The sequence below is a fragment of the Nannospalax galili genome, unplaced genomic scaffold (assembly GCF_000622305.1).
Source record: "Nannospalax galili isolate Female #2095 unplaced genomic scaffold, S.galili_v1.0 scaffold1055, whole genome shotgun sequence".
NCBI lineage: Eukaryota > Metazoa > Chordata > Mammalia > Rodentia > Spalacidae > Nannospalax > Nannospalax galili.
This window is the reverse complement of record NW_008337140.1, coordinates 957,639-979,993: the sequence shown is the minus strand read 5'-3', so window position 1 is coordinate 979,993 and position 22,355 is coordinate 957,639. Positions and strand designations below refer to the sequence as shown.

General features: G+C 52.4%; 3 protein-coding genes across 3 annotated transcripts in view; 1 reads left to right on the top strand and 2 right to left on the bottom strand.

The window, feature by feature from the left end:
* Col8a2 (collagen type VIII alpha 2 chain) overlaps window positions 1-11,311 on the top strand; it is a 30,500-nt gene extending 19,189 nt beyond the window's left edge. Inside the window, exons 3-4 of the mRNA XM_008832126.3 lie at window positions 6,692-6,887; window positions 7,443-11,311. Of these exons, the coding sequence (XP_008830348.2) occupies window positions 6,707-6,887; window positions 7,443-9,361 (2,100 nt within the window). The 5' untranslated portion in view covers window positions 6,692-6,706 and the 3' untranslated portion in view covers window positions 9,362-11,311. The remainder of the gene's footprint in view (window positions 1-6,691; window positions 6,888-7,442) is intronic.
* A 1,414-nt stretch (window positions 11,312-12,725) lies between these two features.
* Adprhl2 (ADP-ribosylhydrolase like 2) lies at window positions 12,726-18,056 on the bottom strand. The gene is made up of 6 exons (XM_008832125.2): window positions 17,787-18,056; window positions 15,494-15,590; window positions 14,649-14,856; window positions 14,387-14,571; window positions 14,029-14,129; window positions 12,726-13,564 (listed from the first exon to the last, which is right to left on the bottom strand). Exons 1-6 carry the CDS (start codon window positions 18,016-18,018, stop codon window positions 13,272-13,274), a joined length of 1,116 nt encoding a protein of 371 aa, XP_008830347.1. The 5' UTR covers window positions 18,019-18,056; the 3' UTR covers window positions 12,726-13,271.
* Window positions 18,057-18,468: 412 nt separating this feature from the next.
* Window positions 18,469-22,259, bottom strand: Tekt2 (tektin 2). Its single transcript, XM_008832124.1, has 10 exons — window positions 22,238-22,259; window positions 21,332-21,536; window positions 21,121-21,246; window positions 20,749-20,954; window positions 19,847-19,990; window positions 19,652-19,766; window positions 19,392-19,499; window positions 19,119-19,262; window positions 18,881-18,960; window positions 18,469-18,721 (listed from the first exon to the last, which is right to left on the bottom strand). Exons 2-10 carry the CDS (start codon window positions 21,485-21,487, stop codon window positions 18,508-18,510), a joined length of 1,293 nt encoding a protein of 430 aa, XP_008830346.1. The 5' UTR covers window positions 21,488-21,536; window positions 22,238-22,259; the 3' UTR covers window positions 18,469-18,507.
* Between the last annotated feature and the right edge of the window lie 96 nt (window positions 22,260-22,355).

The window sequence follows — 22,355 nt, the reverse complement described above, 5'->3', positions numbered from 1 at the left end:
GGGCATCAGGCCTACGAGTGTATCAGATCATTCACACAAGCGGGAAGCCTACCTGTGTAGCGCGTGTGAAAAGTCCTTCCCTCACAAACCAACCTGTCAGCTCATGAGAGAAGTAGAGAGACCTCTTTACCAAAGAAACCTCTGCAAGTCATCACAGGCCTCTGTCACCTGAGGGCATACCAGAAAAATCAGACTGGAAAGTAATCCTTCCTCACCAGAGGTCTCCACAGCAACCACCCCAAGTCCACATAAATACACTGTGTGCATGTGTGTTTCTGTAACCTATATCTGCTGCAAATATACTATGTGACTTCTTGATTAGGCTTTCTATCTATTGTTCTACGTGAACATGTAAGGTTAAATGGAACATGAAATTTGTTAGTTTTGTTCACTGAAGTATTCCAAATGCTTCAAAAGTGACTGATATTTGGGGGCTGGGAGGATGGCTCAGTGGATAAGTCCGTGGGAATGACTCTTCTGGGGTCAGGTTAATTATATGCTCTGAGAACATTTAGAACTATGTATTCAGTCTGTTTTCCTACTATGCGTTCAGCTTGTTTAACTCTTACAAGCTAATTTGAATGCATAGATTTTTTTTTTTGTCTTTTTGAGACAGGGTCTCCCTGTAGCCCCAGCTGTCCTGGAACTCATTATGTAGACCAGGCTGGTCTTGAACTCACAGAGATCCGCCTGCCTCTGCCTCCCGAGTGCTGGGATTAAAGGTGTGCGTCACCACACCTGGCTGCATAGCTTTTAAAAACAATTTTTTTTACTATTTTTATTTTATCTGTATGAGTATATTGCCTGAATGTATGTAAGTGCACCCATGTTGTGCATTGCTCATGAAAGTCAAGAGGGCATTGAATTCCCTGGAACTGGAGTTATGGATGGTTATTAGCTGTCATGTGAATGCTGAGAACCAAATCCAGGTCCTCTGCAAGAGTAGCCAGTACTCTTAACCGCTGAATCATCTCTCCAGCTCCAAGGAGGCCCTTTGTTTGAAAGAATAGGACAGTTCTAAGGGAAATCAGAACATTTAAGAACAGATCAGGCTCACTCTCTGTTAAACTACTCCTAGAGTCAGATTTTTTTTTTTTTTGGACGCAGCATTGCCTCATCTTAGAGTGTTTGCTGTACAAGCATGAGGACCTGAGTTCAAATCCCCAACACCCACATAAAAGCCAGTCCTGGTTGCATGTCCAGTGTCCTCCTTTGGTCTCTACATGTATGAGTGCATGTGCATACACATATGCATACACACAAACACAAGATAAAAATGAAAGTGGCTCATATTTTATGTCTAATAAATATCTGTTGAATAAAAAAGGCAATGAAATGTGGATAAGAAGGGTGATGCCACACCCAGTGACATGGTGCTGGGGTTTAAACACAAGGCTTCATGCATGTGAGGCAAGCACTCTACAAACTGAGCTACATCCCAGGTCCTGTTTCCATTTCTTTCAAATGCCTAGGATAGAAGTCCAGAGAGGCAGGAGGTAGATTAGGGGTTGCTGAAGGCTGAGGGAGGGGAATGGGAGTTATGCTCATGGATAAGGCCTTTCTTATAGGGGGATAGAATACTTGAAAACTGATTGTGAGCTGGGCCTGGTGGTAATCCCAACTACTTAGGAGAATCAACACTTTAGGTTCTTCCAGGACTACAGAGTGAATTCCAAGGCCAGCCTGGGCAAGTTAGTGAGACCCTATATCCAGTTTTTTAAAAATATTTTATTTATTATTTTTATTTTATGCGTATGAGTGTATTGCCTGCATGTATGTGAGTGCACCTGTGTCGTGCAATGCCACGGAGATCAGAAGAGGGCTTCAGATTCCCCTGGAACTGGAGTCAAGGAGGGTTTGTAGCCACCATGTGGGTGCTGGGAATCGAGTCAGTGCTCTTGACTGTTGAGCCATCTCTCCAGCCCATGTCCAATTTTTTTTTAAGTAAAAAGAAGATGGGGATATAGTTCATGGGGGAGTGACTGCCTAGCATGGGCAATACCCTAGGTTCAGTCTCCAGCACACACACACACACACACACACACACACACACACACACACACACACACAGAGAGATTAACAAATAACAAAACTGATTGTGGTAAAAAGAGTAAAAGATTGCACTGTATATTTAATTGATTTTTTTTTTGAGACAGGGTTTCATATATCGCAGGCTAGCTTTGAACTCACTAAGTAACTGAAGATGACCTTGAATTTCTGAGTTTCTCACCTCTCCCTCCTGAGTGCTGGGATTATAGGTATGCCCAATCACACCTGGTTTATATAATATAATACTGGGGATCAAACCCAGGGTTTCATTCATGCCAGGCAAGCATTTTACCAACTGAGTCCCAGTCCTGCACTGTACATTTAAATGGGCCAGTTGTAAGATATGTGAATTCATGTGACTAAAGCTGTTGTTTTTTTCTTTTTCTTTCTTTCTTTCTTTCTTTCTTTCTTTCTTTCTTTCTTTCTTTTCCTTCCTTCCTTCCTGCCTTCCTTCCTGCCTTCCTTCCTGCCTTCCTTCCTGCCTTCCTTCTTGCCTTCCTGCCTTCCTGCCTGCCTTCCTGCCTTCCTTCCTGCCTTCCTGCCTTCCTGCCTGCCTTCCTTCCTGCCTTCCTGCCTTCCTGCCTTCCTGCCTTCCTTTTGGTTTTTCAAAACAGGGTCTCCCTGTAGCTCCAGCTGTCCTAGAACTCACTATGGAAACCAGGCTGGCCTTGAATTCAGAGATTCCCCTGCCTCTGCTTCCTGGGATTAAAGGCATGGGCCACCGTGCTTGGTCCTAAAGCTGGGTGCTGGGACTCGAATCTAGGTCCTCTGCAAGAGCAGCCAGTGCTGTTAACTGCTGAGCTATCTCTCTAGTCTCATAGGGACATCTTGATAAGACTGTCTCTTTAGAGGCCCTTCCTGGGGCTTGGAAGGTGTCTTGCACTTCCTGAGTTATGTGGGTTCTCACAAGAAAAGCCCCCTCTTCAGGTCTAGGACCATTCTTTTTCTCTGAAGCAAATGGGGGAAGCCAACCGATTTCCTTGACTAGTACGCTGTCATTGGGTAGTTTTCTGGGAACTGTTGCAGTCACCTTTATTGTCTCCTGTTTCCAAGGGCGTGTCTCTGGGGAGTTGGAAGGGTGTCCTTACATTTTTTCCCACTGGAGTTTCTACTGGTAGCTGTTCAGTGAGATGAACAATGACTTCTCTTAAGGACCTATTCTTAGAAAAGAGCAGGTCTGAATGCTGGGAATGTGCCTCAGTTGGTAGAGAGTTTGCATAGCATGTACACAGCCCTTGGTTCAATCCCTAGCACCCCATAAAACTGAATGTGGTGGCTCACATCTGTAATCCCAGTACTCAGGAGGTAAAGGTGGGATAATCAGGAGTTCTAAGTTATACTCGGCTACCTACCAAGTTTGACACCAGCCTGGATTACATGAGATCCTGTCTGGAAAACAAGCAAATAAAAAAGTGATTCTTGTCCTTGCAAGGACATGAACCAAAATGGTTTTGGTCAGATCTTCCATTAATTTCCCCAGGTTTCTTGTTCCAAAAGATCCAGGCTTGATTGCTCTCCCTTGATTCCCCCTGTTCTTTCAAAGTGGACTTGCCTCTGCAGTATCCATAATGCTCCAGGACCAACTGAGAACTAATGTCCCAGCTTTGCTTTTCTGGCTGCAGGGTGAGTGAGTCTCCATAGCACCCACCTTGTGTAGGAGCCCTTGCTGTGCTGAAGAAATAAACTGAGCCAAGCACTTGAGAACTCCAAGATCTCTTTCCTCTGAACCTTGGGTTGGTTTAAACTCCAGATTTTTCTGGTTCAAGATCATGTGGGGACCGTTCACACTGAAAGGAGTTTTGGAGCTCTGAAGCTATTCTTGGCCAGAGTTCACAGAAAACTTCAGTGTTGGTGATCTGGTCTCTGCTGGCTTGTGTCTCTAGGGATGTGTTTTACTGACTAGTGGATGCCTAAAGTGCATCAGATGAGCTTTAAATGGTGATTCTAGGAAGCACAGCAGCAAACAGGCATGTGGCTAGCTTTCTGCTCTGGGTTAATCTCTCCATTCCTTTTTATTGTAGAATAATAGTCTATTGGAAGCTGGGCATGGTGTGTAGTAACTGGCAAGCCCAGCTGGTCAGGAGGCTGAGGCAACAGGATGGATGAAGCCTAGGAGTTAATGGCCAGCCTGAGCAGCATACGTGTGATGATTATAGAGGATCAATTGCTGGAGTTGGTTCTCTCCTTCCACCATGTGGGTTCCAGGGACTAAACTTAGGTCCTTAGGCTGGCCAGCAAGCATATCTATCAACTGAGCTATCTTGCTGGCCCAAGACTCTCTTTAATATTTTATTCATAATTTTGTGTATGTGTGTATATGAGTGTATTGCCTACATGTATGTAAATGTACCCATGTTGTGCAATGCCCATGGAGGTCAGAAGAAGCCATTGGATTCCCCTGGAACTGGAGTTATGAATGGTTGTTAGCTGTCATGTGAGTGCTGAGAACTGAACCCAGGTCCTCTGCAAGAGCAGCCAGTGCTCTTAACTGTGGAGTCATCTCTCCAACCCCAAGACTTTATCTTTAAGTAAATGTTTTTTGCTTTTTAATAAAAAGATTTATTTGTTTTTATTTAATGTGCACGAAAGTTTTACCTGCATGTATGTATATGCACTGCATGTATTCCTGGTGCCTACAGAGCCAAAGAGGGTGTTGGCTTGCGAGCCACTATATGGGTGATGGGAACCAAACACAGGTCTTCTGAAAGAGTAGCACGTGCTCTTACCCACTGAGCCACGTCTCCAATTCCCCTTTTTAAAATTTTTTTGATTGGGTCTTATATTAGGCAAGCCTGGCCTGGAACTCACTTTGTAGCCCAGGCTGCCCTTGAAGTCAGTAATCCTTCTGCTTCAGCCTCCTGAGTGCTAGGATCACAGGTATACATCATTGTGCCCAGCTTTAAAAAGACTTTTTAGTTCCAGGACAGCTGGGGCTACAGGGAGACCCTGTCTCAAAAAGACCAAAAGATAAAAAAGACTTTTAAAGGGTTGACAAGTTGGTTCAGCAGATAAGGGTTCTTTCTGCCATGCCTGATGACCAGAGTTTGATCCCCGGAACCTACATAGTGGAAGGAGAGAACGGATTCTTGCAAGTTGTTCTTTGACTTCCACACATACGCTATGACACATATTCACCTCTCCCAAATAAATAAAATGTAATAAAAAGGCATGTTTAAAAAGTAGTGTGTTGCCAGGCATGGTGGCGCATGCCTTTAATCCCAGCACTTGGGAGTCAGAGGCAGGTGGATCTCTGTGAGTTCGAGGCCAGCCCGGTCTACGTAGTGAGTTCCAGGCCAGCTGGGGCTACAGGGAGACCCTGTCTCAAAGACAAAAAAAAAGGTAGTGTGTTGTCGTCATCATGCACAAGACCCATGAAAACTTAGGCAGGCAAAAACCTAGCACAGAACTATGGAAATGAACAGCAGGCCCCAATCTTAGTCAAAGAATTATTGGCAGCTGATTACTGCTGTGAGAGGAACAGCGGATCTTCTTGGAGGGAGAGACTCTTGATAGGCTGACTAAACCCTGGTGAATGAACTTGCACTGAGGAACATCTCAGGACACTAACTTTACATAATAGGCATAACGAGAGAATGTATGAACTCCAGTGTGTGTGTGGGGGCTATGGGAGGGTGCCAAAGGGGAAGGGGGTATAAAGATTTTATGTATGAAATACACAAAAATTAAAAAAAAAAGTGCATTGTTTGGAGCATGCACACTGTGCTGGCATCTTGGGTAATGAGTGCTGAGCTTGTCTTTGCTTTGGACTGTCGTGAATAGTGCTGTGATGAGCATTCATATACAAGAGCTGTGTGGATATATTATCCTATTTTGCTTGCCAGAGCTCCCTCTCTGGTGAGTCGAAGACCTAAGGTGGCAGAACCAGGCCTTGTTCTCTGAGCTCAGCTAAATGCTGTGAACAGGATAGATTGAGAATCAAAGGGGCGAGGTACCAACTGCAGAAGGTGGTATGCAGAAAGGGGTGACAGCCTCCCTGGCCCTTGAGGGATAAGTAGGAGGTAAAAGTGACATTGCAGGTAGAGAATCAGCAGGTGCAAAGGCCCAGAGTGTGAGACCATCTAGGGCCCTGGAGCTGTGCTGTAAGGACTGTTGGGTGACTGGGGTAGAGGTTGAGACGAGGGGAGACGAAGGGATGGTGGTTAGCTGGAGATGTGGGCAGAGCTCATGAAAAGGTGTTGTTTCCTGGCATCAGGGAGCCCAGACGAGCATAACATGATATGGAGTCATGAGAATCCAAGTCAAATCCCAATTCTGCCACCCCTGTATCATCTGGAAAATGGGGGTGATACCATATGCAGGTGTTGAGGTGATTGAATTCAAGTCTTTGAGGAGCTCAGGTGGTTGTCTGGCAGAAAGCTGGTCTGCACATGGCAGTGGGCTTTATCTTGAAAGAACTTTGTCAGGAGATGTGCTGAGGTCAGGCAGTTGTTCTGGAAGGTACTATCTGGTTGCAGAGTGCCTAGGCTGGGGGAGGCTGGCCAGACAGACTTGGACGAGGTTTAGCAGGTAGCACCTAGAGACCTGTGGCTTTGAGAATTGCTTTTGAATAACATCTAAATTCTGCTCATAGCCCTTGGGCCAGGTGGCTGGCCTGATGACCCTGCTCTCTTTCTTTCTACAGCACACCCTAGGCGCCATGCAGGGAGCTCTGATGCCTCTTCCTTCACTGTTGCTGTTGCTGTTGGGGTGTGGACCACAGATGTCCTCTGGCGGTGGAGCTGCAAGGGCAGCTGGCTATGCGCCGGTGAAATACGTGCAGCCCATGCAGAAAGGACCTGTTGGACCACCCTTTCGTGAGGGCAAGGGCCAGTACCTGGGTGAGAGTTGCCCCACCCAACAGTGCCTAAGACAGCTCCTGACTCTCCAACTCCATGAAGTCCTCACAGACCACAATTTCTCAGTTCCCATTAGAGATCTCTTGGTCTCCACTTCCTGGGACTGGTCCAGGGGCCCCTCACCCTCAGAGGACCTGGAAACTGGCTGTGGTTGATTGGTGCAGGTGGGGTCTTCAGGTGGGGGCTGGAAGGTATATAGGGAAGTTAGGGGGTACGGGCCTGCTTGATTGGTCTGTAAGGTGGGTTACTGGTGCCACCTGGTGGCTATCGCACCATCAGCTCTTTCAACTTGAGTGATCAAAGTTAGCCAGGAAGGCTCTGACTGGATAGCTCGGTGCAGGGACCCCTGGGTGAGGAAAACTCCAACCCCCTAGGATAGCTACTGGACAACCCTGGACTCTTCCATTATGGAGGGACAGCTCTGGGAGTCGTCTTCTTGAACAGATGCAGGGCTTTGCTTCCTCATGGAGGAATGGGTAGATAGAAGTTCCCTGTCCCCACTGTCCAGGTTCCTGACTGCCCCTTTCTCTCTTTCAGAAATGCCTCTACCGTTGCTGCCAATGGACTTGAAAGGAGAGCCAGGTCCCCCTGGGAAGCCGGGGCCTCGGGGTCCGCCTGGCCCTCCTGGCTTCCCGGGAAAGCCAGGCACTGGAAAACCAGGGCTCCATGGGCAACCAGGCCCTGCTGGCCCCCCTGGCTTCTCCCGGATGGGCAAGGCTGGTCCCCCAGGGCTCCCAGGCAAGGTTGGACCACCAGGGCAGCCAGGGCTTCGGGGGGAGCCAGGGATACGAGGGGACCAGGGACTTCGGGGACCCCCAGGTCCTCCAGGCCTTCCTGGTCCCTCAGGCATTACTGTCCCTGGAAAACCAGGTGCCCAGGGGGTACCAGGGCCTCCAGGATTTCGGGGAGAGCCAGGTCCTCAAGGGGAGCCTGGACCCCCAGGAGATAGAGGACTCAAGGGGGACAATGGAGTAGGCCAGCCAGGGCTACCTGGGGCCCCTGGGCAGGGAGGTGCCCCTGGACCCCCTGGGCTCCCTGGTCCAGCTGGCTTGGGGAAACCAGGTTTGGATGGGATGCCAGGGGCCCCTGGAGAAAAGGGTGAGTCTGGGCCCCCTGGAGTTCCAGGCTCTAGGGGGGAGCCAGGAGCTGTGGGTCCAAAAGGGCCCCCTGGGGTAGATGGTTTGGGGATACCAGGGGTAGCAGGGGTGCCAGGGCCACAGGGCCCAGCAGGGGCCAAAGGGGAGCCAGGGCTCCGGGGGCCCCCTGGTCTGATAGGCCCTACCGGCTATGGGATGCCAGGACAACCAGGACCTAAGGGGGACAGAGGCCCAGCTGGGGTCCCAGGGCTCTTAGGGGACAGAGGTGAGCCAGGGGAAGATGGGGAGCCAGGGGAACAGGGTCCACAGGGCCTGGGGGGTCCCCCTGGACTTCCTGGGTCTGCAGGGCTCCCTGGTAGACGTGGTCTTCCTGGGCCCAAGGGAGAGGTAGGACCTGGAGGTCCCCCAGGGGTACCTGGTATTCGGGGTGACCAAGGACCTAATGGCCTGGCTGGGAAGCCTGGGCTCCCAGGTGAGAGGGGCCTTCCTGGGGCCCATGGACCTCCTGGACCAACTGGGCCCAAGGGTGAGCCAGGTTTCACAGGCCGCCCTGGGGGACCAGGGATGGCAGGAGCCCTAGGGCAGAAAGGTGACTTGGGGCTTCCTGGGCAGCCTGGAATGAGGGGCCCCTCTGGAATCCCAGGACTCCAGGGCCCAACTGGCCCTATTGGGCCCCAGGGTCTGCCAGGCCTGAAGGGTGAACCAGGTCTTCCAGGGGCCCCTGGAGAGGGGAAAGTAGGGGAACCTGGATCTGCTGGGCCCATAGGGCCCCCTGGGGTCCCTGGCTCCCCAGGACTCACAGGTCCTCCTGGGCCCCCTGGGCCTCCTGGCCCTCCTGGTGCCCCTGGGGCCTTCGATGAGACTGGTATTGCAGGCTTGCACCTGCCCAACGGTGGTGTGGAGGGCGCTGTACTGGGCAAGGGGGGCAAGCCACAGTTTGGGCTGGGTGAGCTGTCAGCCCATGCCACTCCAGCCTTCACCGCAGTGCTCACCTCACCTTTCCCAGCTTCAGGCATGCCAGTTAGGTTTGACCGGACTCTCTACAATGGCCACAGTGGCTACAACCCAGCGACTGGCATCTTCACCTGTCCTGTGGGAGGCGTCTACTACTTTGCCTACCATGTACATGTCAAGGGTACCAATGTGTGGGTGGCCCTGTACAAGAACAATGTGCCAGCCACCTACACCTACGATGAGTACAAGAAAGGCTATCTGGACCAGGCGTCTGGAGGGGCTGTGCTCCAGCTGCGGCCCAATGACCAGGTGTGGGTGCAGATGCCCTCAGACCAGGCTAATGGCCTCTACTCCACTGAGTATATCCACTCTTCCTTTTCAGGATTCTTGCTCTGCCCCACATAACCCGTGGGAGGCCCTGCTGCCCTGGCCTCCTCCTCTTTAGTGGTAGAGAGACCTTCTCAGTTACAGAGACCTCCATATAAAGGAAAGAACAAAAGGCTGAACAGAGGCGGCGGTGGCCTTGGCCCAAGGAGACTGACCTGCTTTCCCCGTGTGTAGGCTGAAACCCGAGGGCATTTCTGGAAGGGGTTGACCTGAGTTCCTTTCCCCTCGGTGTCTGTGCAGGCTGGGATCTGCACTCTGTTCTGGACACCCCGTGAGTCTTGGATGCTGCTGCTGCGGGAGATGGTTTTCCTGATGGCCCTAGATGGCACCTGCTCATGGAATGGACCATGGGCTTCCTCAGTCATGGTTGGGCCTGTTCCAGCTCCCCAGGGACCTTGAGCATATGACAATAGGTTCTCTGAGGTTTTTGTTTCCTTTTGGGGAAAAGGAAGAAGGGGGCAGGGACCACGGAGAAGGTCTGTAGACAGCCCCTCAGGAATACACCCCAGGGTGATGCTGTGGCATGCGACCTGACCTGGTGGGGACAGTTTAAGGCATTTGCTACCCGCCCCTTGAAGGCTCCTGAAACAGCCAGCCATGGGAAGGATGGTCTGTGAGGGGCCAGGGGCATAAGGACTGCCATGGGCTGATACTGATCTTTGAAGCGTCTGCATGGATTACAGAGCCAAGCAGGACTGCCAATCAGCAAACAAGCACTCTTTCCTTTCACCTGCTGGGAGGGGCTAGTTTTCTCAGAGCATTATGGGATGCTTGCCATCCCCAACCCAAGTGTCCCTAAGGTAGAGAGCCTCTCACTGGGCCCTCTGAACGGGGGACACATCAGCTTGGGATGAAGCAGACTCCCACTTGTCTTTCCTTAATCACTCTGTGGGTATTTGTGTCTACTAGAGGGGTGTGGCACTTCCTCTCCTTCTACCCTCTGCTTCCAATTTCCTGTTCTAAGCAGGGTAAGGCCTGGGAGGCTGAAGCTCTGAGAAAGGATGCCAACAGGCTCCACTGTAATGAGCTGGCTCCGGAGGTTCTGCCACTCTCCTTAACAGGGCGCCACTGTAGGCAACAGGCTGGCTCTTTTCCCAGCCCTGTGGCCCCCAGTTCAAGCCAAGATCAGTGCTGGGGGCAGGAACGGTGGGCATTCTTGCCCATGTAAGGATGGCCATTTTCTCCATGGCTCATGGCCTCCCTCAGCCCTCACCTTGGCCCATTTTCTGTACTAAGCATGAATCTGGATCATTCAAAAAGTGATGCTCTCCACTGCCCATACTGAAGGATGGATGACTGGGCCCACGCTCCTCCCCAGCCACAACTCTAAAGCAGCCTAGCTGACTGCTCACTTCAGCTTCCAAAGGGAGAATCTGGCTGAGGAAAGATTTTGGCTGGGGCTCACAGTGTACCTCTCTGTCACACCCAAGAGATCCAAATAGTCTCAGATCCTTGCTGGGGCCCTTTGTTTCACCTCCTCTCCTGGGTCAAAGCACTAATGTGATGTGTTAGGTAAGGATGGGTTCTGATGGGAAGAGATTAACGAGTTCCTAGAGGGAGCAGGGGCTGAGTAGGGCACCAGGGAGGTCAAAAAGAGCAGTTTCACAGAGTGGAGCATCTACCAAATTCCATCCCGAAGCCTTAGGGAAGGGTGGGTGGCATTTTTGAACCGTTATGGATTTGAGCTGTGTCACTGACTAGCTTTGACAAACCATGTCAGGTTTTAACTATGACAACTAGTAACCTTGTGCATTTCTGTATTCTTTTTTTTTTTTTTAAGATTAAGGTTTAAATGCTTTCCATTAGTAATTTCATCCCTAACCTGGGGTAGGAAGTTTAGTTCTCTACTTATCATGTGCCCTGTGTCACAGATTCAGGAAAAATGCACTGGGGAAATCAGAGAAAACGAGACTTCTTTTTGAAAAGTCTACAGTATTGACCATCTCAATAAAACCTGTTATACCAACAGCACTGTGCTGACCCTGGCCTTGATCAGGTGTCTCGTGGGCAACCAGAGGCTTCTCTGGGCTTTCAAGGAGTACACCTTCCTTACGGCTCCCCACACAGGTCCCTTCACTCCTGTGCTTGAACTGCTCGCTGCACCCTTGCTGTGGAGGCTCCACCAGGCAAACACTGAGGTATTCTATGAAACCAAAGAAGGGCAGAGGGGGAGACGGATCAAACTTCAACTGGAACATTCCTGCAAGCTCTCAGGGGTAGTGGAGCATGACAGCTGGCTCAGGACCCCAAGGGCCAAGTTACAACATCTGATACAAATTATGAATGAAACTGAATCTTTGCTCCTGAGGGTGGAGCTTGTGTCAGGCCCAGTACTGAAGATAGGGATAGGGGGCGCTGTCCTGGGCAGAAAGCACCTGTTCACAGCTGGTCATGTGCAGCAGCAGGGGCGGCAGCAGCAGCAGCAGCAGCATGCTCACAAACTTGGCTCTGGGGCTCTGGGACAGCAGACTTGAGATTCGATAACCTATGTCGTGTTTGTACCTACCCTTACAGTCTCATCTTGGCTGGAAGCCAACTGCTCAAGGATCCTGAAACCTCAAGCCAGTCCCTGAGCTGTACATGCTAGTCCCTTCATTTTGAGCCTGGAAGGATGCTCAGAGAAATATTTTAGTGTCCACTACCTAGCCTCCCCGTTTCCACCACTCTTCTAAACTTTTGAAATCCACTGTGTACTTTGTATTTCCACATGTCTCAGTTCAAGTTTAGAAACTGAATTTTCTTTCTTTCTTTCTTTCGAAGGTGTTTTTTTTTTTTTTTTTTGTCTTTTTGAGTCGGGGTCTGGCCTGGAACTCATTATGTAGATGAGGCTGGCCTTGGACTTACAGAGATCCATCCTTCTCTGCCTCCCAAATGCTGGGATTAAAGGCGTGCACCACGATGCCTGGCTAGGTGTCTTTTCAACTGTTCTTCGTAATAGATGCTGTTCAAAGCTTCCTCAAAGCTTCCTTGCGGAGCAAGGCCTTCAGCTTGGGTCCCAAGATAACAGAAGGTGCACAACATTCAGTCCACTGGAGTACCTGGGAAGATACCCCAGCCCCATCAAAGGAGGGTGCGCTGCACCCTTCTACAAGGTTCCCATTCCTGCCTTACCTAGGCCTGGGTCCTGTTTGGGGACGCCAGGACAATTGTACTGTCCTACCCACTATCTTGGGCAAAGTATTTGACGAGCTGCCTGGGCCACTCTGTGAGCGCCAACAGGTGACCACCTGGTCAGGAAGTCAACAATCATGCCTGCTCTACCTTCCTGGCTAGAAGGGGTGGAAGACTGGTGTGCAACACAGCAGCTGTCACCTTGGGGTACCAGCAGTAGGACAGTGCAGCCCAGGCAGAGGCACTTTGCTTAAGAAAGTCAAGCCACCAATGGAGAAACAGGATAAAAAGTGTTTATTGCTGTGACTTCAACCAGAAGCCATCAACAAGTCATCCAAGCCAGCCAAGGGCCAGCATGGGCTGGATGCAGATGCTAGTCCCAAGATTCACATAACCTGCTGCTGGGGCCCTGCCCAGCCAGGACAAGCTGTCTGCCAAACTGGCTTAATATCCAGAGGGAGATACAATGCTCCACAGGTCATTTCCACCTTCCCGAGTCCCATGTTCTAGATAAAAAAGAATGTCACAGGTACCCCTCCAAACCAAACCTGTCCCAGCCCCTCTCATCTTGAGAACACCAAAGGCACCCTATTGCCCTACAAGAAGCTGGACCTCCAGCCAAAAGGAGGTACCAGTCCTTTGACCATGGTTCCACTGACCTTCCCAAGACTTCAACCCTAAGGGTGCCCTCAGCCTGCCTTTTAGGAACACAAGGCAGGGAAGCCAGGGTTTCCCAGTTTGTGAGGGTACTCCAGGTTTCCAATCTGAGTTACACTTGGTCCTGCTGGGACTGTCAGAGTCCCCGCAGCCATGGCCCTCACAGACTCTCTTGGAAGACTCGGTGCAGGCTCTGGGCCAGGATGTCTGTCTCCTCATAGCCCTCACAGCTTTGCTGCCAGCTCTCTGGCACCTGCTCCATCCCATAGTAAGCACCAGCGATGGCCCCAGCCATGGTGGCTATGGTGTCTGTGTCCCCACCAAGCGAGACAGAGTAGATCAGAGTCCTCTGGAGGCTGTTGAAGGTGGAGGGGATCTCAGGGTCAGGCTCCATGCAGCGCAGGAAGCAGTAGATGGCAGTGGGCACAGATTCAAAGGCAGCGATGCCATTCCCTACAGGAAAGCCAGAGTATAGGGATTTGACATACCCCCTACCTTGAAGCTTCCTGCCATGTGCCAAGAGCCAGCACTCCAAGCTCTACAGGGTTGTGTCTAAGATCACAGGCTCTACCATGAGACTACTGGGGATTGCTGGTGGCTTGGCAAGATCCCAATCGTGGGGTTCCTGTTCTTGGCTTTAACTCCTCAGCATGAAGCGAGCTGCTCTTTCCCAGGGCTGTTGAGATGGGGTGGGTCGCTATGAACCACTTTTCATAGTGCCCGGGGTACAATAAAAGCACTAGGTAAATTAACATCTGTAGTCACCCTAGCTGTACCAACTGGCAGCGAGCTGCCACTTCTGGGGACACAGGCTAAAGGCACTGTGCTCACAACCCTGACAAAGGCCCTACACAGGAGCTCTGGCTGTCACAGGATGAGGATAGGCAGATGGTACACATCCATCAGGGTCTACCCACCTAGCTCGGACACCACTTCCTCTCGGCTTACTGAGTCCTGGTCTAGCAGCTCTCCAACCTTCTTGAGCCGGCTGGAGTATGGACGCTCCTCCATACCCAACCTAGAGTTCGGGAAGAGTTCAGAGGTCAGAGTGAGCAGGCAGGGCAAGGGAAGTGTGAGAATGGGCAGGGACTGGGAAAGGGCCAGGGGTGGTTTGTTCTCAGGGACACCGAGGGTCATGAGTCTCTTGAGGCAAAGAAACTTCTTCCCACCCTCCATCAGGTGTTTAGTAAAGGCAGGCAGGTTTGGCTTTGCGGCAATGTTAGACACCCCCCTCCTGTTGTGCACACACCCTGACCCGCCTCCAGCCTCACTCACTCCTTGGCATCCAGTACTGACTGGGCATCCCCCTCCAGTTCCTCCATGTGGCCCAGAAGCTGCTCCAGGAAGTGCTCACTGGATGACTCGCCTTGCAGAGCTAGATGTACAGCCAGGGCCTGCAGGATGGCACCGTTGTAACCCAGGGAGGAGGCGTGGGTCAGCTGGGCAGAGAGCCGGGCAAACTAGGGAGAGAAACTACTGTCACGCGTCACTACAGATGAGTTGAGAGGCAGGTGTCTATGACCAGCCTGCCCATTACCTTCTGCACATCCTGGAGACTGCTATAGGCCAGTGGGATGCCTGCCACCCGCATGGCACCCCCATTGCCATAAGAGCCCTTTCCATTGAACTGGGCCCGGGCAGGCTCATAGACATCACGGCATTTGGGGCTCAGTAGCTTCTTAAAGACAGTGATGACTCCAGCCCCATATCCCCGGTCAGGATCCTTCTTGTATTCCTGGGCAAATCTGATGAAGAGAAGGGAAACAGAATGGGGGTTTCAAAGGTGACTCTCAGGGCTGGAAAAGGCTGAGCTAGGCTGGAAGAAGGGGAGGCCCTGGGGTCCTAAGGACAACCAACAGTGTTGTCATTTAAAAAAAATTTTTTTTTGAGCCTGGAGGGCTGGAGAGACGGCTCTGTAGTTAAGAGCACTGGTTGTTCTTTCAGAGGACCTGGATTCAGTTCCTAGCACCCACATGATGGCTAACAACTGTCCATTACTCCAGTATCAAGGGATCCAATGCTCTCTTCTGGCCCCAAAGGGCATTGTATGACATGGGTGCACTTATATGCATGTAGGCAAAACACTCATATACATAAAAATACATAGACTATTTAAATTTTCAGATAGGGTTTCACTATGTAGCCCTGGCTGGCCTCCCTCAAACTCAGAGATCCATCTGCCTCTGTCTCCCTAGTGCTGGGAATAAAGGCATGCACCAACCATGATGGACCAGTGTTGTCATTTTTAGCTTGGGTATCTGAGTCAGCCCAAGAAAGGGTCCTCCTGAGGGAAGGGGTCCCAAGCATGTACAGGTACTGCTCCTCTCTCAAGGGGTGCAGCAACTCTGGCTGCCTGACCTCATGCCAGGATTACCCCCTCACCTGTGAGCCATGTCCACCTCATCGAAGGCTTCCTTGGCCAAGAGGGACTGCACCAGAGCCCTGGCCATGGCGGTATCATCTGTGTAGTACAAGGCTTCTGTAGGGAGAGGGTGGGGGTGAGTGCGGCCTATAGGGCTGGGAGTGGAAGTCCCACTTACTCCTGGAGGTCTGACATCTACAATGACCTGTGTCAGCCTCTGAGTGTTTCTTCCTGCACTCTAGGAAGTCTCCAGATTTCACTCTTGGGATTTTCAGCAATTGTCTATTAAAGACAGTCACGACACCCTGCTGATTTCTGAGTGGAAAGCGTCCACTCCCTTCTGGCTACCCTTAGTACAACTCATCTCAATATGTCCTGCTGGGTTACAGCCTCCTAGCCCCCCCAGTGCCAGCTTTAAGCACAGCCATGAATTCCTGAGTAGGTTAGTGCCCTCTTCCTTTCACTCTCCTGCTCAAAATGGCTGTTTTCTTTAGGAAGAGGTTGCAATTCATGTGCTCAGCATTCAAATTCTTTCTAGCTCATTGTTTCCTTCCCTGCCACCTTCTATCTATTTCCCTTGTATAAGCTCAGAACAATACTAGCACTTGGGTCAAGTCCTTCCAGCTGGGGCTGCTCCTCATCTCCACCAACCTCATCTCCTTTTCCCCTAGCTGCAAGTATTCTGGAACCCCACCCCCCTTTTTGTTGTTCCTGTAGACCAGGCTGACCTCAAACTTGTAGTGATCTTCCTGCCTCTTCCTCCAAAGTGCTGTGTATGATAGCACAGTCAGTTCTGCTTTGGTATTCCTAACGTGGCACACTCAAAGAGACTACTAGCCTGTTTGGGACAGGGCCTCACTTGAGAGAAGACGGCTACAAAAACGAAGTGAACTCTCTCAGTGAGCCCCTCCCCGAGTCCTCAAATAGCCAGTCCACTTCCACTGTGTAGCCCAGACTCCATTTTCTTTCCCTTTCTTGAGTGGCCCCTGCATCCTAGTTTCATAGCCATAGCTTTGCCCTTACACTCCCTGCTAGGTCCAAGGTGAAGGTCACCACAGCGCAAGGGGATGGGAGGGTCTTGCTCTTTATCCCTCCCTCTTCAACCACATCTGAAGGAAACATCTGTCCTCTGGGTGTTGCTCTTCCCTAGGGCATTTCCCACTCTTCTTCAGTTCCAGCCCATATGACTGGGCATGAAGATGACCTCCTGCATAATCAGGTAGTTCCCATCACCATTTCACATCACCTGTCCCTTATTTGGGGCCAGGTCCAGAACCTGAGCCAGACACTGTAGGACTTAAAGTTACAAAGGGAACCTCTTCTGTACAGCTGTTGGGAGCCACATAGTGGGGAAAAGGTTGCCAGAGTGGCGCTCCCCACCTCCCCCCCAAAAAAGGCTATCTCAACAGCAGTGAGTAACCAAGCCTTGAGATCGGCTGAGGCCCTGCCTGAGGCCAGACCTTTTCACTTAGGCCATCCATTGTAAGTTTTTTTGGTAGACAAAATGTCCTAAACACCACTCAACCAAAAACACACCTTTTCTTCATCTTACTAAACCGCAACGAAATAAAAACCCATCTTTCCACCTGTCTTTGCCTCAACTGCAGCTGATCTCTCTCCCTCCTTTAACATCCATTTCCGTTTTCTCCTCGACTCACTGAACACGCTTATCTGGTCCAAACTTCCTCTACTCTGTAGCACAGGAGTGCCCAGTGTCTTCAAACCCATCCTCGGGTTTAGTTCCTATCTTTCTGTTTTCCTGGCAATCCTGTTCTTCCTAGCTCCTTCCTCCTCCTCTCAATGTCTCTTCCTCAGGGGTGTCCTCCAGGGATCTGACGACGGTCCCTTTTCACTACTCCACATGCTTTTCAAAAAAATCGCATTCTCTGGACCGGGAACCGGATGACAAGCTGCCTATGCAAGCGGAGGGAAGGGGCAGACGTCTCTACAGCCCCGGGTCGGCGCCTGAAGATGCACAGACAGAACCAGCAGTGAGAAAGCGGGCCCGATGGACCTGGGGACCGACGCTGGCTCTATTCCCAGGCTGCAGGAGAGGACTGGGTCTGCGCTTGGGCAGGGGTACGGTCTGCTGGAGGGCACGGCTGCTGACGCACTACCGAGAGACCTGGGAGAAACCGATCAGATCGCCGGGCTTTTTAGACACCCGACCTCGCAGAGCCAGGCCAGGCGCGCTCCGCTGGACCAGCGCGCGGGGTCCCCGGTGCCCGCGGCTCACCGAGGCAGTCCCACGCACGCCGCGGAGTATCAGTCCCCTAACCCCGCTGGAGACCCGCCAGGTGGCGCCCCGCCCACCTGTGCGCGCGCTGCCCGGCGTGCCCGGGTCGGGCTCCAAGCTCTGGACGTGACGCAGGACTGACGTCAGGCTGACGGTGTCCTGCGCCTCGTAGATGGCACCCACGCAGTCCCCGAGCAGTGCGGCAGCCAGGCAGCCTCGGAAGCGCGAGAGGGAGCGGGCCGCGCCGGCCCCGCCGGCCCCACCGGCCCCCGCCGCCGTCGTCATCGCTGCCGCCGCCGCCGCCGCCATCCGCGCGCGGACCAGTCGCCACTTCCGGCGCTGCCGCGGTCTCCGCCCCGTGCTCCTCCTCCCCACCGCTCCACAGCGCCCCCTGGGGGTTTGGAGGCCCGCACGAGTCCCTGCCCACAGCGCTGCCCAGTGGCCCGGAATAGCAGTGCCTCGCAGTCCGCGCCCAACTGGCCTTTGTGCCCCTACCTTCCCAACAGCCCCTAAAACGTCCCAGAGGACTCCCCTGAGTCAAAACCAAGAGGGCATTCCGAGCCACTTCCGCCCGCGGATGAGCACCCCAATCCGCACCCGCACTCTATCGGTGGCTTTACTCTTGACCCCTCTGAGATGAGACTAATCCATCCCCCAAGTGGAGGGTCTCACTCCCTGCCAGTCACCCTCAGGGGTAGCAGAGAAGAGCCTGGCTTGAGACTCTCCATCACCTTTATTAGGTTCACTTCCTCCCTCCTCATTTCCCGCCCAACCTCCCCTGTCCCTCAGCCACTAAGGCTAGGCCAGCTCCAGCTGGCAGCTTTTGAGTGGACTCAGCGTGCGGTTCGTGGTACGGGTAAAGGTGTCCACCTGGGGAACAAACTTCTCAGCAGGCACAATCAACTTTCGTCGGGTGTCCATGCACTTGGTGTCCAACAGCATGGAGTTGGCCTTGCATGCTATGTCAGCTTGCAACCGGGCCAGGTGCTTGGAAAGGGCATCCAGAGCATCCCTGCAGAGGCGGTATGGACAGCCCACCACCCTGTATGAGACTGGAGGGGTCAGATGCACTCACCAGCTTAAAGCCCAGAGGGACCAGCAGGCAGTAAGACCTGCCGCCCCCATGGATGGGCAGTGTCTCCCATCTCTCCTGCCCATGCTTTAAACCTACTGTGTTTGGGCCAGCTTCTGCTTTAGGGCAGTGATGGTGGCCTCCAACTGGTGGACCTCATCAGTGAGGCCATACTGGGTCTGGAGGCAGAGGGGTAGGGTGGGAGTTCCAGGTCAGACACACTGGCCTTTAGCTGGCCTCAGGGCTGCCCTGGTCTGGCATGTTTGCTCCACCAGGAACATATGCTGAGGCAGTCTCAAGGAATCATCCTCCTAGGCCCCACTGCAAAGCCTTGCACCTGGTCCCCGCAGAGTTCCACATTGGGCCGGTAGGTTCTGGATTCCAGCCGGGTATGGGCCAGCTTCAAGTTCATCATCTTTCTCTGTAGATCCTCCTCCAGGCGCCAGATGTCTTCCTGCAGCTCAGCAATCTCCTCCAAGGTCTGTGGGGGACAAAGGAGCAGTTCTCCACCAGCAAGACATACACCGGGCCCCCAAATGGGAGCTTCCCAGCAGAGCACCTGCCATCTTGCCTCCTCACAGCAGCAAGAGAGGGTCAAGGCAAGACTCACATTTTTCTCTTGCCACCTGAGCTCACTGTACACACTCTCCATCTCCCGAAGCCTCTTCCTGAAAGCAAATTCTGTTGCAACCCTCTGGGCTTCCAGTTCATTGTTGGTCTGCACAACAGGAGTGGGCCAGGCAAGGGGAGGATATGAGCTCATGGCCTTGTGAGTTTGAAGCTTAAGTCAGGGGAAGGGGTGCCACGTGGTCAGCAGGGAAAGAAAGATCAAGATGAGTGCACCCTTGGACCATCCATGGGCTCAGTCACCTGAGCAATAGTTAGGACGATGGCTTCCCTCAACTCTACTGCGGCTTTCATCTCGGCCTCTGCATGGTTTTTGTTGAACCGACTGAAATCATCCCACTGCTGGAGTGTGGTGGAACTGCAGGGGCAGGAAACAGTGGGGTCACCAAGTGTGGCCTCTGAGGGACAGAGAGGGACTGATTAAAGCACTCTTCTTACCCGTTGGGGACACGTGTGGGGTTGACCTTCAGAGAGATGTTTGGGGATGTGAGGTTGAGAGATAGACAGCCTCTGTCGATATCCAGTGTCTCCATTTTGCCTCGATGGTCAGAGTTGAGCTGCTGCCGGACTTCCTGCAGAAGGCTGGGGAAGGAGAAGACTGGGTCGGGAGCCCCCCCTTCCCCACTCCCAGGGCCGGGGATGCAGCCCTCATTGGACTGTGAAAACACTGAGGGGTTGTGGTATGTGTTTTGTTTTGTTTGTTGTTTGTGTGTGTGTGTGTGTGTGTGTGAGAGAGAGAGAGAGAGAGAGAGACAGAGACAGAGACAGAGAGACAGAGACAGATAGAGACAGGGAGACAGAGAGATAAAGAGTTCTCAGCACAAGAAGTGCAGATGTTGCTTTATCTGAGACAAAGAACAGCAGAGCTGTGTGAGTGTCCCACAGACAATTATCTCATCCAAGGTGGGTGTGCACACCTTTAGTCCCAGCACTTGGGAAACAGAGGAAGGCAGATCTCTGTGAGATTGAGGCCAGCCTGGTCTACATAGTGAGTTCCAGGCCAGCTGGGGCTACAAGGAGACCGTCTTGAAAAAAACCAAAAACAGCAAAATTCTCTTATCCAAGTGCCTTCCCAGGTACGTGGCTTCACACGCCTGCATGCACACTCAATATGGTGCTGAGAGTGATGCCAAGTGGGCTTCAGACCCCATGCTTTCTACCAAGGGACAATGGCTGTGCTGAGCAGGATCCTGACAAGAATTCCAAGACTGCCCAGGCAGTGGAAAGCATGCTAATTAGCGGTTTCCGCCAGGAGGAACAAAAGGTAGCCTGAAGCCAGTTGCTCTTTACCCACAAACAGTGATGTTCCAAGCCTGTGCTCAGGACCATTTCTGCCTCACCAGAGCTTCTGGAAGGCCTGGTCGATCCTCTGCTGCAAGGCCTTTTTGGTGGCTTCAATGACCTTCACCTCTTTAACCAGCTCCTCCTCCACGGGGTCCTTCACCACGTCTATGTCTCGCCGGCTCTCCCGCAGGGTCAGACACTCAATGGCTACATCTAGAGGCAGGTTCTTGGCCTGCAGGTTTTGTTCGGCTGATTCCTTCATCTAGAAAAGAAGGACACGGGACTGGTGGGGATATGCACCAGGAGGTGCCTCTGATCCCCACTTCAGCAGAGGGGCCTGTGGGTTCCTAGATCCAAAAGTAACAGGACAGGAGGGTATGGTATGCCTTTGCCACAGAACATGCTGATACCCAGCCCTGGCTCCCTGCCTGTGTCAGAGTGTCGATCTCAGCATCTAAGTCTGTCAGACACTTGTCCAGCATCTCCTTCCACCGGTTGACAGTATTGATCCTCTCTTCCAGGCGAGTCCTGTTGTCATGTTCATCCCAGATGGTCTGGAAAACACAGAACCAAATAAAATGGGTGTCTGTAGCTGAGGGCTGTCCCTTGGTCCACCCAGCTGAGTTTTAGCCCCTCAACCTGGCTGTTGGTCTCATTGCGGAGGACCCGGGCTTCCTGACGGATCTGGTGCGAAGCATCTCGCTGCCGCTCAGCATTGGTGGATAACAGGTAGCTGTTGATATGCCAGTCAGGAAGCTGGAAGCGCTGACTGGGCTTGACGCTTAGTGTAGTCATGGCTTAGGGGCCAAGGGTCTGAAACCCCAGGCCTATTCCAAAATGCCACCTAGAAGGAAAGCAAAGTGTGGGAAGCCATTCTTTCAGTTTAAAGTCTCCTGACCCAAAGCTGAGTTCTGGATCCTGACCCTGTCCACTGACACTAAGTCCCTTCCCACTCAACCCCAGCCCAATTTTGGGTGAATTGTTAGATGTTGTTAGCTGATTCTTCTGTGGCCCATCTTCAGGCAGAAATCCCTGGAGCCTGCAGGACCGGGGGTATGTAAACCACAGTTTCCCTGATCATTACTATTCTGTGTGTGTGTGTGTGTGTGTGTGTGTGTGTGTGTGTGTGTGTGTGTGTGTTTAGGGGATGTCTAGTGAAGGGATGGCAGGAAACAAACCCCTTAATACAGTTTCCACCCTTACTTCCAACAACCACTCTAGAAGAGCTTGCTTTTCCTTCTCGGGCTCTGGGCCAGGCCTGCGGGGGATCTAGAAGGAGCCTCTCTCCAGGGCAGTATGACTGGACTGGAAAACAGGGGCTAGCACTAAGCTACCTGGTTATTGGGGCGCTGGGTTCCTTGCCCCACCCTGGGTCAGGGGAGGAGCAGGGGCCGGCCAGGCCCTGGTGGGAGGAGTTGGGGTCCAAGTCTGGTGCCCAGCGGGACCTGACCCTTTCCTTGCGCAGGTTCCTCCTTTGGGGCTTCACTCAGTACCGGACCCGGGAGGGGGAACCTCAGGGTGCTCCCGCCGCCGGCGTCCTCTCACCTCATCTCACCGTTCGCCCTCGTGACCCTTTCTCTAGTGTTTGGTGCTCTGGTTGCCGAGCAACCGCCCCCTCCCCTCCGCGTGCAGTTACCTGCGCCCCCGCGCTGTCACCTGGGCC

Coding starts and splice junctions, on each gene's coding strand:
- Adprhl2 (XM_008832125.2), bottom strand. CDS start 18,018: ATGGCGGCGGCGGCGGCGGCAGCGATGACGACGGCGGCGGGGGCCGGT. Junction 15,591..17,786: donor GCCGGGCAGCGCGCGCACAG/GTGGGCGGGGCG, acceptor CTCTCCCTACAG/AAGCCTTGTACTACACAGAT. Junction 14,130..14,386: donor TCAGTACTGGATGCCAAGGA/GTGAGTGAGGCT, acceptor CCCGAACTCTAG/GTTGGGTATGGAGGAGCGTC.
- Tekt2 (XM_008832124.1), bottom strand. CDS start 21,487: ATGACTACACTAAGCGTCAAGCCCAGTCAGCGCTTCCAGCTTCCTGAC. Junction 21,247..21,331: donor GCAATGAGACCAACAGCCAG/GTTGAGGGGCTA, acceptor TGTGTTTTCCAG/ACCATCTGGGATGAACATGA. Junction 20,955..21,120: donor AGATCGACACTCTGACACAG/GCAGGGAGCCAG, acceptor CTTCTTTTCTAG/ATGAAGGAATCAGCCGAACA.